The sequence below is a fragment of the Hypoxylon fragiforme genome, assembly GCF_022984875.1.
Source record: "Hypoxylon fragiforme strain CBS 206.31 chromosome Unknown GGS25scaffold_4, whole genome shotgun sequence".
NCBI lineage: Eukaryota > Fungi > Ascomycota > Sordariomycetes > Xylariales > Hypoxylaceae > Hypoxylon > Hypoxylon fragiforme.
In genome coordinates this window covers 1,001,113-1,017,011 of record NW_026054759.1, presented here as the reverse complement: position 1 = coordinate 1,017,011, position 15,899 = coordinate 1,001,113, and the positions used below count along the sequence as shown (strand labels likewise).

The 15,899-nt window shown below is 46.5% G+C and overlaps 3 protein-coding genes across 3 annotated transcripts; 2 read left to right on the top strand and 1 right to left on the bottom strand.

Annotated features, from left to right (window-relative positions):
* Nucleotides 1–4,438: 4,438 nt before the first annotated feature.
* Nucleotides 4,439–6,496, top strand: GGS25DRAFT_485393 (glycoside hydrolase family 16 protein). The gene is made up of 2 exons (XM_049260544.1): nt 4,439–4,853; nt 4,943–6,496. The coding sequence occupies exons 1-2, from the start codon at nt 4,757–4,759 to the stop codon at nt 6,001–6,003; spliced, it is 1,158 nt and encodes a 385-aa protein (XP_049117572.1). The 5' UTR covers nt 4,439–4,756; the 3' UTR covers nt 6,004–6,496.
* Nucleotides 6,497–9,185: 2,689 nt separating this feature from the next.
* GGS25DRAFT_221792 (DUF791-domain-containing protein) lies at nt 9,186–11,041 on the bottom strand. Its single transcript, XM_049256972.1, has 3 exons — nt 10,655–11,041; nt 10,107–10,598; nt 9,186–10,048 (listed from the first exon to the last, which is right to left on the bottom strand). The coding sequence occupies exons 1-3, from the start codon at nt 10,847–10,849 to the stop codon at nt 9,416–9,418; spliced, it is 1,320 nt and encodes a 439-aa protein (XP_049117571.1). The 5' UTR covers nt 10,850–11,041; the 3' UTR covers nt 9,186–9,415.
* Nucleotides 11,042–12,419: 1,378 nt separating this feature from the next.
* Nucleotides 12,420–15,035, top strand: GGS25DRAFT_221788 (uncharacterized protein). The gene has a single exon (XM_049256971.1). It carries the CDS (start codon nt 13,047–13,049, stop codon nt 14,685–14,687), a length of 1,641 nt encoding a protein of 546 aa, XP_049117570.1. The 5' UTR covers nt 12,420–13,046; the 3' UTR covers nt 14,688–15,035.
* The last annotated feature ends 864 nt before the right edge of the window (nt 15,036–15,899 follow it).

Below are 15,899 nucleotides of genomic sequence, written 5' to 3'. Positions count from 1 at the left end.
GAGAGCTAGTGATTGGATTCAATCGCGATCTGACTTGAGAGAGAATAATGCATACCTACTTGAGCTGACTTGCGAAAGTCTCGCGAATTGAAGACGGCTCTTCAAATTCCATCATTTGGCACTCTCCGCCAAATTGATATGTTTACTCCCGAATGTACCTAACCTAGGCAACTATAGAGGATCATCAGAATCAGATAACATTCGGTATAGATCACATTAACCTTAAACCGCCACGGAGGTAAGCTACTGTTTCCGGCCATTAATCTGCCTGTCATGCCTGGGTATACTTGAATATATTATTCATAGCCGTTTGATAGCCTTTTTGCCCTCTTGGAAGGAAAAAAAAAAAAAAAACATCAAAGCCACTTCTGTAACGTAGCAAGACCTCCAAGGGGTTACCAGATATTACTTGGCTGACCACCCAGCTCAGCTGACTGGTCCAAATGTCGAGGCAGGTGTCGGTGCCCTCACCTCCAATTGGAAGATACGACTTTTTGTTTTTTTAGTGGCGTGCCGCGATGAAACAATCACTGTTATGCATTTAGAGCCAAGACCTTCGGTCAGTTGCCAAAACACACATACCTGCACATACAACATAACTATTACTACAATGCCAGCATCCGAGTTTATCAAAAGCCAGGACGGGAATTTCTGTCACTCGGAGGCCGGCATGATCCCATTTGTTTTGGAAAGCAATGCCTAGCCTTGGGAACTGCCAGAATAGCGATTCAGATGTAATGTTCTAGCTTGGATCGAATGACTTGGCGGAAGCCGCATGCTATTTACCAGTGACTAGACTAGCTAGCCTACACTGTTTAGTTTGACCCTGCGCCTCGACAGAGTGGGATTGTCTCAGCCCCTCTACACTGGTAAAAGGTTAGTTAGAAAAAGAAAAACAAAACAGACGTCAACGGAACATCCCTACCGCTGCTACTCATGATACTAGCTTCTAGAATGATGTGTTCCGTGATAGCGTGATCGTTGATTAGATAGGTATAAGGGGGTATCTGTATACGTACATTACTTTTGCTAAGGCTGAAAAAGGGCCCATGGGGAAAAGTGAAATGCGGGATAGGGAATAGTTTACTAGGGCTGAAGAAGGTAGGAATTCTGTTTCCGTTCTATTGAAATCGCAACGGCTTCTGTGTGGTCCTAGCCACCCGACCATGGCGTCGTACATTTAATAGCAGAGCGCCCGATGCAGCCTTACAGACCTCTCACGGCCAATAAGTCGGGTTATACCACGTGGTATATATTATTATCCTAGCAACATGGCTTAAGTGGCTGCTTAGTCCAATGGAAATTTATGACACTGGTCTCCGTTGGGTCGCGGGGTGTTGTCGAGAGTAGCGAGTGAGATGGTTGATTCCAACGGAATGAATCTAATAATAGACATTAACTAAGCTCGAACGTTATAGTGAACGGGCTAGTCATCTCCACTGAGTATACTCGACTTGACCTTACAGCATTCCATCTTCCATATGTCTTCCTACATACATTTACATGCATACAACATATTCAAATCAGTTGTTACCTAGATTAGGCAGCCGAGCTGTACTTACATAGTATGAGAGGCATGTGATACGTCGTTCGTTCGGATCTAACCTAGGGAATTTGCGAACAACGTGGCACGGCCTGAACAAAGCTCGAGCAAGGAATGGGATAAGCTTTGTTATAAGGTTAAGCGGGGAGCTGATCAAGACTGGGAATAGGATCATGAAATGCCTATTATCCGGTATTTGTGTATTATGTAATATACAAGTAAGTGGTCAAGGACTTGTATATTGGTCTTCAATGTTGTTGAATTAGGTATTAGCGACGACTGAGTGATAAATACTATATAGTATAGTACTGTGGTTTTCTTCTCCTTGGTTGAACTATGACCGTAGGGATCGGAATGAGCCGATAAACAATCAGATTTGGGAGATTTGGGGAGTCCACACAAGGCTCTTCCCGCTTTCACGGCGGTGACAACGGCGGTGACAACGGCTGCACACCGGCTTAAGCGATTCAATAAGCACTAAGCTAAGTTGAAGCTGTCCAAAATTCGTGTCGGACCCTCCGTAGCCTTGCAAGCTCCAGATCTGGTCATGCGGATGTCGAATACGAGCATTTCCCCTTGGTATCGTCAAATGGCCGCTCGGCATCTCGAGACAATGGATCTATTCAATGACATACCGCTCACTCAATCAACCCATCACTTGGCGACAAAGCGAACTCAAGCATTGCAATACTGCAATACATAGTGTATATGCACATACAGTACATGTAGGTAATGGAGAGTCCTTGACGCCTGAAAGTTGTTTCGGACCAGACCGCCAACAACAATTCCTCTTGAAGGGAATCAATGGAGTGGTACCTAACTAACTATTACAGCCAATTTGTTGTTTCAACAGCAGTGTTGGTTGCCGGGCCGCATGCATCATCTTGGACGCACAACTGATAATTTAAGTCGTGGCACTTGAAGGAAGTCCTATACTCAACTCAGTACGTACAATCAATTGACTATTGGACAGTGTTGTCCCCAGTCGCTGACAGCATTGAATCGAGTATGTCGAGTATGTCGAGTATGTCGAGTATACTACCTAGTCAAGCAGTCTAGAAGCTTAGCATGTAGGTATTAGGCATGGGCCCAAATCGTAAAGATTATTTGGTGTATTAGTGATTGAGGGTCCGAAGGTTTACAATAGGCTACTATTTTATAGTAGGATATGTATTGTATTATTGTATTATTATATTATTAGCATTATTAGTGTTATGAGTACTACTATACGGGCGTATGTATTGGAGGACTCGGACGTATGTGCGTATTGAATAGCCCTTAGCGCCTTTACCGTTGCTGTCGCCCAGGACATTAATTTTTTAACTCTGCATTGGCTCATTTCGCCTTACCACACATCCTTGCTCCTCATTGCATTTCCCCCGTACCTGACAGAAATTACCGACTATGTAGGCTGGCAGACAGGGTAGGCATCAGGTAGCTGCATCCAATATGTTGGGTACCTAGGTACCTTACGTAGGTAGCAACTCTACCTACACTAGTAGGCTAGTACTAGGTATGCAGGCAGGTACATACTAATCATACATAGTATGTAGGTGCGAAATAAAGACCCCTATGCACGTTAAGGCTACTACGTAGGTAATGAGCCAATAGGCTACTTGATGGGTTTGCCGTGTATCCGTAGAATTAACTTTACATGTAGCATTAAGATGAGACGTTCTAGTAAAAGTGAAGCAAAACGTTAATAGGATTTTTAAGATAGAGAAAGAAAGAAAGAGAGAGAGAGAGAGGGGCCTGAAAAAATAAAATAAAAAATGAACTATTAACTTAAACTGCCAAAGCGACTTTCGGTGGGAAAACATGGGTTGAAATACGGATGGATTTTCTTATTGCTTCCTCGCTTGCTCGCTTGCTAGGCATCCATCCACCACTCCAGTCTATTCGGTATATGCTAATATGATCCAGTCAATTTACCCTAGATGACCCCATTAAAAAGAACCAAGAATCAATCAATTCCTGTGAACCAAACATCGAAGGAGCAAGCTGCGGCGCGGCTAATGCCTTAACTGTTATACAATGTTATACAACATTGAACATTCGAATTTCGAACTCCTATGTACAATACACTATGCCCATTGCCCATTGCCAACAGCCCTAGCCCAACTGTAGCTTGCCCCAGTTCCCCTTATTTCATTTACGTAGCGCGTCTTTTTTTTTTTTACCAGCACTTGCATCTCATAGTGTACAGTATTAGTCCCGGAAAAGCGAGCACACCGGGGCCGTGTAACACAGCAGATATGTCGTCAGTCACATACAGATGTCGCTCTTTGATCCCTAAATAGATCCGTATTCTCCTCCGTAGTGTTCTCTCTTATCACTATCATACCCACTTGATCTTTAACACAGCCACTCACACAGCTAAACTTTGAACGAAGAGGAAAAAAGGTCACGATCAATGATCATCGATGATCGTGGAAGATACTGGACGTGCACGCGCAACGTCACTTCCAGACTTCTTGGAGAGATGGGGTGGTACGATCTCTTCCATTTTTCGTGTGGCCCTGATGGCCCCTGGGATGCGAACGGGGGATTATCACGATGCGAGATGATGGGGCGCAGTGCAAGGAGACCCTAGTTATCCCTGCGACCCCTGCTACTACATTGGGCGACTTGAGTGTACTAATCCACACTGATTGGCCCAGTTGCCTCAGCAGAGCCACAAATTTGGAGCATTCCTGCTCGGCCGTCTCGGGTCTAACGGCGTATAGTTTAGCTGGCAGGTCGAGTCTGGACTGGCTTCCCAGACAAGCGATAAACAGGGGCCCTAGGGGAGACACCTACCCAAACGAGTAGGCTCGGCGCTGTAGTACGAGTTTGGACTGGCAGGACTGGGTAAGCTGAGCAAGAACGAGTAAGGATATTCGATGGAAAGCACTGGTTACTTGGTCGTTGGCTTGTAAATAAAACCACAGCGGCTCCCTCTTCCCTGCAAACAAACCCCTTCTTTCACCTTTATTCCCACACCTTCGTTTACCACATACACGCATTCCTCTGCTGAAAACTGTTTCTCTTACGTATACAAGCGTAGGCTGACCTCCTTCGTTTTTACTCGCAACAGTTTCTGTCTCTCGTTAACGCAGAACTCTTAATTGAATCTTCTTTAATAACCCCCACCCGCACCCTCCTGCTCAAATATACAAACTTGAGCTTTCCTTTTAGCCATCTGTTTTTGTCGCTACGTAACACCAAACAAAAATGTTCTCCAGACTTCTATCTACCACCGCGGTGGTCCTGGCTGCCAGCCGGATGGTCTCTGCTCAGACCCACACTGACTGCAATCCTATGGAGAAGAGTGAGTTTATCATGCTATCTGCTACCTGCTATGGGAACATTTAGCACTTTTATTTTTTTCAAGACCCAATTACTAACATTAGATATCAGGCTGCCCTGCCGACCCTGCTTTTGGCAAGACTGTCACCATCGATTTCACCAAGGGCGAGAGCGATCATTTCAAGATCGCCGACGGCACCACCCTCACCTACGACGGCGAAGGTGCCGTTTTCACTATCAACAAGGAGACAGATGCCCCTACCATCACTAGCAAGGAGTACATCTTCTTCGGAAAGGTTGACGTAGAGCTTCAGGCTGCGCCCGGTGTTGGTGTGGTTACCAGCTTCGTGCTACAATCTGATGACTTGGATGAGATTGATTGGGAGTGGCTTGGTGGTGACAAGGCTCAGGTGCAGACCAACTACTTCGGCAAGGGAGACACGACTACCTACGACCGAGGTGCCTATCACCAGGTTGCCAACCCTCAGGACCAGGTGTACAAGTACACCATTGAGTGGACTAAGGACTACGTCCACTGGTCGATCAACGATAAGCTCGTCCGTGAGCTGAAGTATGCCGACGCTCAGGGCGGTACCCGATTCCCCCAGACCCCCATGCAAGTCAAGCTCGGTACTTGGGTTGCCGGTGGCTCCAAATCTGCCGAAGGAACCCGAGAATGGGCTGGAGGTTACACCGACTTCAGCCAGGCTCCCTTCATCGCTCACTACAAGTCTCTCACCATCGCCGACTACAGCAACGGTGTCAAGAACGCCGAGGAGTACGTCTGGGCTGAAGGATCTGACGGTTCCTATGGTAGCATCAAGGTCGTCACTGACGATGACTCCGACGACGATGAGACCACTAGCAGCTCCGCTTCCAGCACTGCTAAGTCTACCAAGACTGCTTCTTCGGATGCTACCTCTGCGACTAAGAGCTCGGACAGCTCCAAGACTACCCTATCTACTGCTACGTCCACCAACTCTGCTTCCGGCTCTGCCTCTGCCAGCTCTGGCGCCTCTGCGACCGCTGCCCCCACTGGAAACGAGGACACCGCAGCCTCAGCTAGCACCAGTGCCGGTGCTTCTGAGACCAGCGCCCCCGTCCAGACCGGTGGTGCTTTCAAGGTCGGCTTCAGCGGTGCTGCCATTCTCTTGGCCGCTCTCATGCTATAAAGCTATGAAATCAGTTGCATGTGTTATATGAGTTAGTGTCATTTTTTCAGCATTGGCGAATCGGTAATCTGTGGTTTCCACTTCGATGAACCTACTATTCACTTCTTCTTGATCATCCTTTGCACATAAATCAAACCAGACACTTATCGTCCGTCCGTACAGAGGACGCTAAGTATGTCGAATTTACCCCTTTATATCTATAATACTGCTTTTAATTACGGTTCACGTGGATTCCCCGGTTACGCTTGAGGCTTGATGTCCAACTGCCTACCAACCTTGATGATAGTCCGGCGAGCGGGATGGGTCAGTTACCGGAACGATTAATTGCATGTACAGGGAGTGGGAGGAGAAGTTAAGGAGAACGTTGGAGCATGAGTGACATATATACATAAGGATCGTGAGGGAGATCTTGTAAGCTTTTGTGGCTTCGCCATCCAATGCATGATACCAAAAGGTAGAGAAAATTTACAGTTTTGCGGTTTTTTTTTACAATTGATATCTCGAATATTGCTTGACGATTTGGTGATTTTTTCTTCTAAACCGTGAACATGACTCGTCATTTGTTGACACGAACCCATACAGTAAGTGGCCCAGTTTAGTTATTACCTAACCGTTAGCTCAGTTTGGATTCAGCTCAGCGAGTCTAGCTGAATGGAAAGAGAACAGAAAAGGGGGCTTGCCACCCAATCGCAAGGGTTCATTTAGCCCTAACGTGGGCTTCCGACTCGCCTCGTTTCGGTCAGGTCACGTCCCGAATCCCGAATAGAATAGACTACACACTACACTAGTTAGACGCATTGGCGCGATGATAGGTGATAGGGCGAGCTTGGCTAATGAGATGAAGCGAATTTCGTTCATGGGGGGGGTTTTTTTTTTTGGTCTACTACGCTAATTGTACCAATAACTACATACCTACAATTGGAGGTGGATGATGGGTGATGGGTGCCGGTTAGCTGGAATAGGCTATTGACTGGGCTAACTGGATGGATATACTGGAGCAGGGGGGGGTCGGAGGTCCAAGTTCAAGTCTGGGGGAGTTTGTTTTTCTTTTTTTTGAGGATCGTCGAATTTTTGGATCCCTGTTGTTAGTTATGTAATCTACCCTAGGTCAGGTAGTTGTATTTTATTGCTTGGCAGCTGGTTGCTTGTGGTCGGTCTACATAACTATGTATCTGGAGTTCTGGACCCGAGATTCTGGTTGCTTGGATGGGATAATTGGGGAACATGTGGGTAGGGAGGTAGGGAGGTGGATAGGTAAGGTAAGGTATGCAAGGTGAAGTGAAGTGGGACTCTGGGGTTTGTGGTTTGTGGTTTGTGGTTTACGAACTGGAAGGAATAACTAGTTAACTAGGGAAGGTTTGTGTTCTGGTAGTTAGGTAACTGGCTGTTATGAGGCTTGTGCTTTTTGGCTTTTTTTTGGGGGGGGGGGAGGGTTTCGTTGGTGATGGATGGTGTTCAGAACTTCAGGTTGGTTGGATTTACAGTGTGTAGGCCCCGTTGGATCTACGTAGATACTGTATCTAGGTACATAGGGCATGTACACTACACTATGCCGTGTAGTTACTGTACATCAAAAAGAATATTCCGGAAAAATACGATAATTGATGATCCCTATTTTGATCCGGCGCTCGGGGGATGGGTGATGGGTGATGGAATGTGGTTAATATTTTTGGGGCTCTCGAGGCTACGTCATTGGGGATGAGATGGGATGGGATTTCTTGATTCTTCTCATTCTACCCTACGTTGTTCGAATTGATTTTTAACTACCTCCTTAGGTAGATTAATAAGAGAGATAACTAGATGATCGAGAGATCTCTGTCTGGGTTTTGGGCTGTGGATACGAACGATATACACATAACCTTACCTTACCTACCTAGGTAGGTAACTATTGGTAGCTGTTTGGGTGGTAATCAGGTAGATGCCTAGGTACTAGATCGAAGGTTGATCCCTCTGAGTCTCATGGAACCGAACTGATTGCATATGGCATGGTAGCCTGATGATCTATGCGAGAAATGACGATGATCTAGAATTTTATTAGTGAAATATTGTATGTAAGCAATTGCGTTCTTTTTTTTCTTGTTCTCTCCTTTTTTCAGATTTCCAAGGTTAGTAAGCATTTTCTTGGTGTTTGCGTGTACCTATTAAAGGTGGAAAGGTATGGCGTATGTAGGAGAACGTCTTATATTAAGCCTAGAGCGTAGTTGACTTGATATGTAGTTTCTGTGCCTTGGTTCGATATATGCTCCAGGCCTGGAAACCATTGTAGGACTTACCGGTTAGATAGACTACCGAAGACGTGGCCCATGGGGGACTTGACGTGACTTGTTCAAATTCAGGGTCATAAGAATCAGAAGGAGTAGATGACGAGTACCTGGTCTTACAGATTCTTAATAGTCTGTCTAAGTTCCTATCTTATACTATCACCATCAGCAATAGCAATAGCGGGTGTATAGCTTGACTTGAGATGTGATCCATCACTAACACGATGACTAGTGGCAGGCATTGAATAGACTAACAGTAAAAGGCCCTCATACGTCACGTATGATTTGGAGGGGGGGATGATCTGGGGGGGAGTCCCAAGTTATTTTGGAATAGGAGACTGTATAATAGCTGTGTAGGTAGATATATATACACTCTTGGAACTAAGTCATATTTACGATCCTCTACCACCTCACTATAATGGCTATAAGTATCGATCAACTAGTCTACCTATACACACTCCTTGTCAATACACTGACCTCGATCTCTTGATGTCGTAGTGGTCTGCCCATCTCATCATTTCAATCCCCTTTAACATGTCTCTGATACCCTTAGACCCGATGCTCAAAGCCCTTACCCCTAACACCCCAACACCCAGGAGTCTCTCCATGACATCCACCCAGCCATCACTACAAGCACCAACAAGCCCCATAACCATGGAAACTAAATGCCGGCTCGGCTGGCAAAGACACATATATAGACCAGAATGACTTTAGAAACAACAGTCAGATTGGCATGGCCTAGCGGTAAATCGAAGAGTTCGAAGGAACATAAAGCCTCAAGCATCACTATAACAACTGCTAAGCCTTGGGGTTCGATTTTCTAGGTGGCTAACAACACCCATGACGTGTCGCGCGTGGAAAGATGCGTATAGAAATTGTAACTTCTGCGAGTGCAAAATACTAGGATATAATTTCGTCCAGGAAGCTTGATATGGCTAAGGTATGACATTGCTCAGTCCTGATATGCGGCATAGTGACGTCTAGATGTATTTCCTACACGCGCACTTGGAAGTGTGAGATGAGTTTAATATCTGAATTGTTATCTGTACTGCTGCAAGTTTAGGCCGATGATCGCTGTGTCTCCTTTCGAACTGATGATATGATTGAAAGCGATTGATACCAGCATAGGTACCTGCTCATAACTCCCGATCCTAAGGCATGCTCTCTTTCATGCTAGCGGCCCAGACCGCACCGAAAGACGCTGTCAAGAACATGGAACATGCTCCAAAGACTTTCGCGAACTGTTTGCTATCCCCCGCAAGGAAGAGGAATGACACGACAAATATATTCAACGGAATTCGAAGAATGCTGTAAACTTTGGCGCGGACATCGTCCTCCACAAGGCGGCCCTTCAGATAGCCGGTACAGGGCCAATAAATACCAACACATGCTTCGAAAAGGCAAAAGAGCCAGAAAGTGGCATCCTCAGTCTTAGGGCCAGCCAGCTTGACAAAGCAAAAGTTTGCAGTCAATAAGATGCCGATGAGAAGTCGGGAATATTTGACTGGCCGCCTCTGCATGGCAATGTTGAAGATCAACGCAGCTGCCATTGAGGATGCCATGAAGCTGGCGAATATAAACCCGTATGGAAGCTCCCCGGCAGACTTCTGAACAGATTTCATGGTGGGTGTCCAGAAGAAGACGAATAGGTACATAGACCCCTCAAACATAGTAGATGCAAAACCGAGAGCTAAAATCGACGGCCTCTTCAACGTTGCCCAAAGGTTAGAAGGTTTTTTGGAAGCGCCTTCTGACGTCGATGCCTTTTCACCATAGTTTTCAACCTGCTCACTTATTAGCTTTGAAACTTTTGGTTGTTATCACACAGCGGGAGCTTCGTACCCAATGAGCCCAGATGAGCTGGAGAGCACACCATAGTAAAGCAGCACTAAGCAGAAAGGGGGCCTTTTTGGTACCAGTAACGTTAACTAACCACTCGCTTGTGACACCACTCACAATGGCTGTGAGGCTATTAACAATGCTGGTTGTGGCATATGTCCTAGATAGGTCGCACCCATGTTCAACGAGTTTATTCTTTCGGAAGTTAGTTACCATCCAGCTGTCGAAGACGCTGAACAGGATGCTTGTGCTGATACCACCGAGGATCCTGCCTAGGAAAAGCAAAGGGACAACCGGAACGACGGTGAACACGCAAGACATAGCATAAAGCAGGCAAAAGGTCATGCAGACAGCTTTCCGGCCCTGTTTATCAGCCAGAGCGCCAACAAAGTAGGCACTAATAGCGCCGGACAGGAAACCTGTGGCGAAGAGAGTCGACACTAAACGCTCTGAAAGTCCATGCTCATCGCGATATAATGAATATAAGTACGGTCCCTGAGAAGGTCCTAGTTAGTCAACCTGGTACGTCATCGTGTCACGTTTTCCCTTACTTGAAGCCAGTCAGCGCCCATGACGAGGGCGTAGACCTTGTACCAGTAACCCTCAGGGTGTCTGTCATCTCGTGTTGCCGGCTTGTACGAGTCGTCAGTCTGTTTTTTCAACTGGCCTCGCCGAGTAGGCTGAGAAACAAGCAGGCATGTACATAAGGCAAGTAAGCCGTAGAAGCTACTTTCGTAATAGCCCATTTTGATGGTAGCTTGGATATATAAATCGTCAAGATTGCCTTATCAACAAGCTGTATATATTTTGACATATATTTAGATATTAGATGCCTAATGTAATGTCATTCACAAAAAAAGAAATTGACAAATAGGTTAATTCTCTAAGCACATTCTTACAGCAAAGCAATGGTGCTGATGAATACGTCTTTGTAGTGATTAAACAGTGACGAAATTGACACTTGTCGTTTGTTTGATATTACCCGGACTTGAGGGTCGAGCGCGACGGGCTGCGACGAAACACGTTCGAGAGCTGCAAAATGTTGCCCCATATTGAAGGGAGATGCTGGTTCATGGTTACAGGCAATATACTATATCCGTGATCTGATTTAGATGAATCGGTAGGGAGCCTTATAGAAAAAAGGTAGATCGCATAACAGATGAGGCTCTACGTATTCAGCCGACTATTGTTAGGAACAGATAACCTTGTATTGAAAGCTTACCTGTCCTAGGTACATATGAATATGAAGGTGAAGGTTTGAAGATGTGAAGAGAGAAACGAAACACAAAATTGGTATTTTGCCGAAAGAGGAAAATACGGGGGAAGTGCTCTGGCCTCTGGGCTGCAAACCCCACCCCACCCCTTCAAGTTCTTAGAACTGTTTCAATTGACGTTGGAAACATTCAATGTTGAACCTTATGTCATGTCAACGGTCGGTAGGTACTGAATACATGCTAGGTACCTACCTAGTAACATCTATACATGATGTAGGCCAAATTCCCCACGCGTTATCCACATGCACTTGGGGCGATTGCAGCTTGCAAACCCCGTCTAGTCTATTCCACCTATCAATGACTTTCAATAGTGAAATCAACATCTCCAATCGGTACCAGAAAACGGCAGACTCACCGCTACTTGTGAAATTTATTATTTTCATTCAATGTTGATGACTTTGAGGTATTTTCAGTGGTGGCACAATCGTTCCTCTGTTAGTGTATGTGTACATTCTACAAACATTGGACCTTTACGTAGTCTGCGTTCATGTTGCTTCATCCATACATATCACCTTATATCTATAGTAGTTATTAGTACCAGACATCAATGTGCATCAATGATGCATCATTGTGTAAGTACATAGTTAGGTATGTAGTGTGTACATATTCCGGAACCGATAACCGGACTAGGCTGGATACATACATGTCAACGGTATTGTAATTTGTTCGTAGGTTACCGTAGGTAGTGTGTACCTAGGCGGTACCTCCAAACTAGGTGCAGTACCTAGTACCTCCATGTATTAAGATCCATATGGACCTTACATGAAGGGCTTTAATACGGCAAACCTTAAAATTTAATCGTCGACGCGAACAGTGCGTGCGTACTTTCCCGTCTTGTAGACATCAACCTTATGTAATTGGTCTATCTTTTTAGTTAATTCCTTTTTCCACCATCACCAATCTTCTCGTCCATCAACTTTGATACATCAACTCCTTCGTGTGGAAATTCCCATTTCTTCCTTGAGAAAAGAAATAGTTTGAAAAAGATCAAGAAAATTCACTGTGACAGACGACATACGATACAATCTCTTTAGGTACGTTAACCACCCTAATACTAAATAGAGCTGCATTGCATATACTGCACGTTACCTTGATCTTCCTTCCCACATATACATATTAATTCTCCCATTTCGTAATGCCCAGCTAAGTACTCATAACCCTCATCTAGGTAGACAGGCTAGGATCAATACAAAGCTTCCAGTTAGAAGAGATTTGAGACAACTGTCAAGCCACTCGACCATTCCCCCGCCGACACATCGCTCCGTCATACAGTTTAAACCCGGCTCACAGTACGGGCTGAGTACGGGGTACTAAGTAGCACCCAGGTTTCCAAGTTTAGGAGATTGTACAATACGTCGTTGGTGTTGTATTGTATGTACAACCATCCAAGGATATTTGCGCGATACTACTTACCACGCCACAATATCCAAGTCCACATCCATCCTCTCCTCATACCCAACCTACCGTTCTAACACACCCCCCCCCCCCAATTACCCCCAACATCCCCCAAATCCTGACCTCCGAGATCTTATCCCCGGAGACCCCTCCCCCATAAACCCCCAGCCCGCCTAGCTGTACACCGAACGTAGACGCCTACGCCCACACCCACGCCCATTCGGGCAGCTGAAACACTTCTGGCTGACAGAATAAGCAATTATTATATGGTATTATGGCTAAGGAGACGGACAATTCTACCGCAAATACCGCCCAATCAAAACGACCAGCCGTCAACCGCCATGACAGCGATTCCCACCGATCCAAGGCCCAGAAACACGTCGTAGGCGGAGGAGCTGGCCCACGTTTCCATGCTCGCGCACCGTCCTCCAAGGCCTTACAGAAGCATCATTCAACCACCAACACAACTAAGCTGACACGACGACTCCCTTCCCCCTCCCCCGAACGTACACCTATGGTGGTCGCCGAATCACACCGCCGTACCGCTTCAGACGTAAAGCTGCAGCGGGATTCGTCCCCGCCTAACCTTAAGGATAACTCTTCCCAGTCGAGTCTAAAGCGCAATCGTTCCCATGCCGAAATAGCGAAGCGGCCCAAATCAAACACGAATATCAAGCGATCTTCGTCTCACAAAGAGGTCAACAAGCTAAAAGGCGCAAAAGGTCAGGTTCATTTCGATCTCGGTAGCGACCAAGAAGACGAGTGGGTTGACGCAAGCGCATCTGCCTCTCCTTACCTATCCAGACGCGGCTCCGCTGTTAGTAGTGAACCTGCTTCAGCGAAGGCGGCGCAGAGTCGGGAGAACTCGCGACCCCAAACCCCCTACGAAGAACCGTCGGCCCCCAAACAAGAATCTTCACCTAATCGCGAAACCGCGCAGCACAACCAATATTTAACATCCCGTCTATTGCAACGTACGCCTTCTAGCGGCGCACCACCCCAGATGACTACTGAGACAGTATCTGTACGTCACAATTCGGGCTCTCCCGAATCCCAAGCGAGCCGTGGCCCGTCAAGTCTATTCGGAACCCCCGGGAATGGTGCTCTGGTAGGCAGTGGACAAGAAGACCTCACTTCTCGTTTTGTCAATGGCCCTAGCTCCGGGGGCATACCCGACAGCGTTTCGTATTACAACCCCGCGCGCGCGCAAACCCAACGCGGCGAGGTTGTACGGCGGCCTCAATCGCTTAGTAACTTGAACCAAAATTATCGTAGTTCAATAAGCGATGACGAAAGTGACAGCGCCTTAGCGCCTCGAACAAGAAGATCAGTGTACAGAGCCGCGCCCGCGGAAAAGTCGCGAACACAGCAAAAATTGAACCTCCAACGTGCGAGCTCGTCCATCGAACCGGCCCAACCAGTCGGTGGGGTCGGAGTCGTGGGTGTGAGCCCCTTGGTTGGTGGCAGTGGCTATGATAATAGGGATCCGCGTATAGGCAAATTACTTGAGCGTACAGGCATGGAATATCTCGTAGTCCGACGATACCAAAACCCCATAGCTCGTTCGATAGCAAGGCTGTCGCAGCTGTCTGTCGCAAATAAGAACCGACACATACCTGCCCAGAATGGAAATAGCAATATGGCGAATGGGAAAAGGACGTCGGCATTGGGCAATGCAGGCCGCCCCGGCTTAAGCCGAAGCCTTACAGACCGGACAAGGTCTAGACCTACGACGCCACGGAAAGAGATGTCTATACGAGCCAACGGCGCAAATTCCAGCTTCGATGGCGTGGATGGAAGGCACCACGACCGGCTGAATGGGACTAGCTACGTAGATGAGGAGGACAGCAGCATTGCCGCAATCCTCCGCAATCTCTGGGATAAGAATACGGATCTCAGTGCAAGTCAGGACTAAGTTGGGATTTTTGTTGGGAGGCGTTATGATTTGGGCATAATCTCGAGTGGGCTGGGAACTCGAGAGGGCCATTGACACATTAGCGATACAGGTAGATGAAGGTGCTTTGTTTTTGTAATTGTAATGTTTGTATTCACTCATTACTTGTATAATACTGGGTCGACTGGACTATATTCTTTCATGTCCGCGGTGTATCTACCTACGCAGTGCTTTGGGTGTTGGTGGTAGGTTTTCATGTTTACGACCGTGAAATATGTCCATGTCTGGTAATAGAAGGGGAAAGTAAAAGAAGAGCATCTACGGAAATCCGAACAAGTCCTCCGTCACTGTGGCTTACCTCCCTGCATGCCTGCCTGTCGGAACCAAAGCCCCGCCTTTCTCCCCTCTCTCCCCCCTAAAAGTGAGTAGGCATCCTGCACGGCACGGTATGTTTTTCGAGCCTCCCTCCACTCGACCACGAATACGATTCTAGCAATATCTAGGCGGTGAGACCCGGTAGCTATATGAGTATGAAGCTGGTGGGCTCTTATGTGGGTACTTGCCGATATTCGAGAAGGGAGGTGATGGCTTTAGGGGAACTTGGCTGGTGGTTGGCTGGCTGACTGCCCAGGTGATGTAAGGTTATAGGATTTATCTAAGGGACCTTGGTGTCTACGAAGCTAGGTATAGGTGAGCTAGTAGGATCTTGATGAAGCTTATGGGGGAAAAACTATGTGCTTAAGGTACCTTACCTATATGCTTATGTCCGAAGAAGACGTCGGTAATATTTCTGAAGACTCACTTGGGAGATTTCTTTATATACCTAAGCAAAGCTTGGGTATGTTGCCTAGGGGTAGTAGGCAGTGATACATTGTTAGATTCCTATGAATGTCATACTCTCGGTGTGTCGTACCTACCTAGATATGGATATTGAAGATGGATGGATGGTAGTTCGGCGTCGTGAAAGTCTTAAAGTGAAATAGGGGAAAATGAACGTTTGGCTTTCTTGCATTTCTTGTTTATAGATGTCGCCATCTTCCCCTTCACAACCCCCCCTTTTGTTCCACGACCTTTGCTGAACATGATTGGCTATTATTTTGGCCCCTTTATAATATCCTAATATACGACTTCTTGGTGCCTCATTTGTCTTGAAGGCGTTTTCCAGAGATACTCTAGGTACGTTGCTGGCATCAGATTAATAGCAACCAAAGTCATTGTAGAAAGACCTTAAGT